The sequence below is a fragment of the Cenococcum geophilum genome (genome assembly GCF_001692895.1).
Source record: "Cenococcum geophilum 1.58 unplaced genomic scaffold K441scaffold_27, whole genome shotgun sequence".
In the NCBI taxonomy this organism is placed as follows: domain Eukaryota; kingdom Fungi; phylum Ascomycota; class Dothideomycetes; order Gloniales; family Gloniaceae; genus Cenococcum; species Cenococcum geophilum.
This window is the reverse complement of record NW_027137585.1, coordinates 1970386-1972069: the sequence shown is the minus strand read 5'-3', so window position 1 is coordinate 1972069 and position 1684 is coordinate 1970386. Positions and strand designations below refer to the sequence as shown.

The window sequence follows — 1684 nt, the reverse complement described above, 5'->3', positions numbered from 1 at the left end:
ACTACTGTCTGTCTGTTATAGGAGCTCTACGCCGCTCTAGGGAGACAATCGCTTGGGCGTCGAGCGATTAATTAAGGAGACAATGGGAAGCCAGTCGCAGAGGCTCCAAATCATCAATTGGCGGTGTTCCTAACGATCCGCCGGCCGTGTACTGATTTCCTAACTAGGCCTAGTGCCTGCCTGCCTACCTGCCTACCTGCCTGCCTGCCTGCCTGCCTGCCTGCCTGCCTGCCTATGTGTCAGTGTCTGATTTAATTCGGGGGAGGGGTTGGCCCGATCGAAGGCTCTAACTGATTCGAATCGTTCTCTATGGCCGTTCGCTGGCTGTACATTCGAACGGTAGTCGTCTAGGGTGCCTCCCTAGGAGGTCTTAATTTGATTTGGTGACGGGCCAATATCGAAGCTTTGGTTCAATTCGATCGATCGATTAATTGAATCGTTCGTGGTGTTCGCTGGCTGGTTATTCGAACGGTCGTCGTCTGGCTCTGGTAACGGTCGTCTGGTTCTAGCGACGGTCGTCTGGTTCTGGCGACGGTCGTCTGGTTCTGGCGATGGTCGTCTGGTTCTAGCGATGGTCGTCTGGTTCTGGCGATGGCCATCTGGTTCTGACAACGGTCCTCTGCTAGCTGCCGTTCTGGTGCCTCCCTAGGTAGGGAGGATGTAAGGAAGGAAGGAAGGGTAAAAAATAAGGTGGCTACATAGGGGGTATACTTGGCAAAGGAACGTGTAGAGGCTATCGGGAATATAGCGGGGACCCGATGCAGAGCTTCGTGTAGAGCCTCCGTACGCAGAGCTTCGCGCAGAGCCTCGTGCAGAGCCTCGTGCAGAGCCTCTGTACGTAGAGCTTCGTGTGGAGCTTTGTGCAGAGNNTCGTGCAGAGCCTCTGTACGCAGAGCTTCGCGTACATAGGTGTCGCTAGAGTCGTTTGGGGGGGCGTTCCTTTCAGGAGCGTATCAGGATGGTAGGTTCCTGTCAGGAACGCATCAGGATGGTAGGGTCCTGTTAGGAACGCATCAGGATAATAAGGTCCTGTCAGGAACGCATCAGGATGGTAGGGTCCTGTCAGGAACGCATCAGGATGGATGGTAGGGTCCTGTCAGGAACGCATCAGGATGGTAGGGTCCTGTCAGGAACGCATCAGGATGGTAGGGTCCTGTCAGGAACGCATCAGGATGGTAGGGTCCTGTCAGGAACGCATCAGGATGGTAGGGTCCTGTCAGGAACGCATCAGGATAATAGGGCCCTGTCAGGAACGCATCAGGATAATAGGGCCCTGTCAGGAACGCATCAGGATGATAGGTTCCTATCAGGACGATCAGGACGATCAGGAAAATCAAAAGTCCTGCCAGGAGCCTGCCAGGAGCCTGTCAGGACGACCAGGACGATCAGGAAAATCAAAATCCTGTCAGGAGGCCTCCAGGATCTTGGCACCCTAACAAAATGCTGATGATGTAAATTACTAATAAATTTATATATAAAGGTATATAATATTATACTATACTAGCCCCCCCTACTAGCGTGGACCATGCCTTATTGGATAAGGGGATAGTAGTAAAATATATCTATCAATTATAACTATAAAACTTTTACCGCATATATAACCTTACCAAAAGGTATTGGAGGTCCGGGTTAAGCTTGGCGTAACCTCGGGTTATGCACGACCCCCTAAGGTCTGCGACATATC

At 51.9% G+C, this 1684-nt stretch overlaps 1 protein-coding gene across 1 annotated transcript; it reads left to right on the top strand.

Moving 5' to 3' along the window:
* Positions 1–1078: 1078 nt before the first annotated feature.
* On the top strand, positions 1079–1252 carry K441DRAFT_487029 (uncharacterized protein; the record flags this gene model as incomplete). Its single annotated transcript, XM_067641948.1, has 1 exon — positions 1079–1252. A coding segment is annotated over one exon (174 nt), but the record flags the coding sequence as incomplete, so codon positions are not given.
* Positions 1253–1684: the final 432 nt, after the last annotated feature.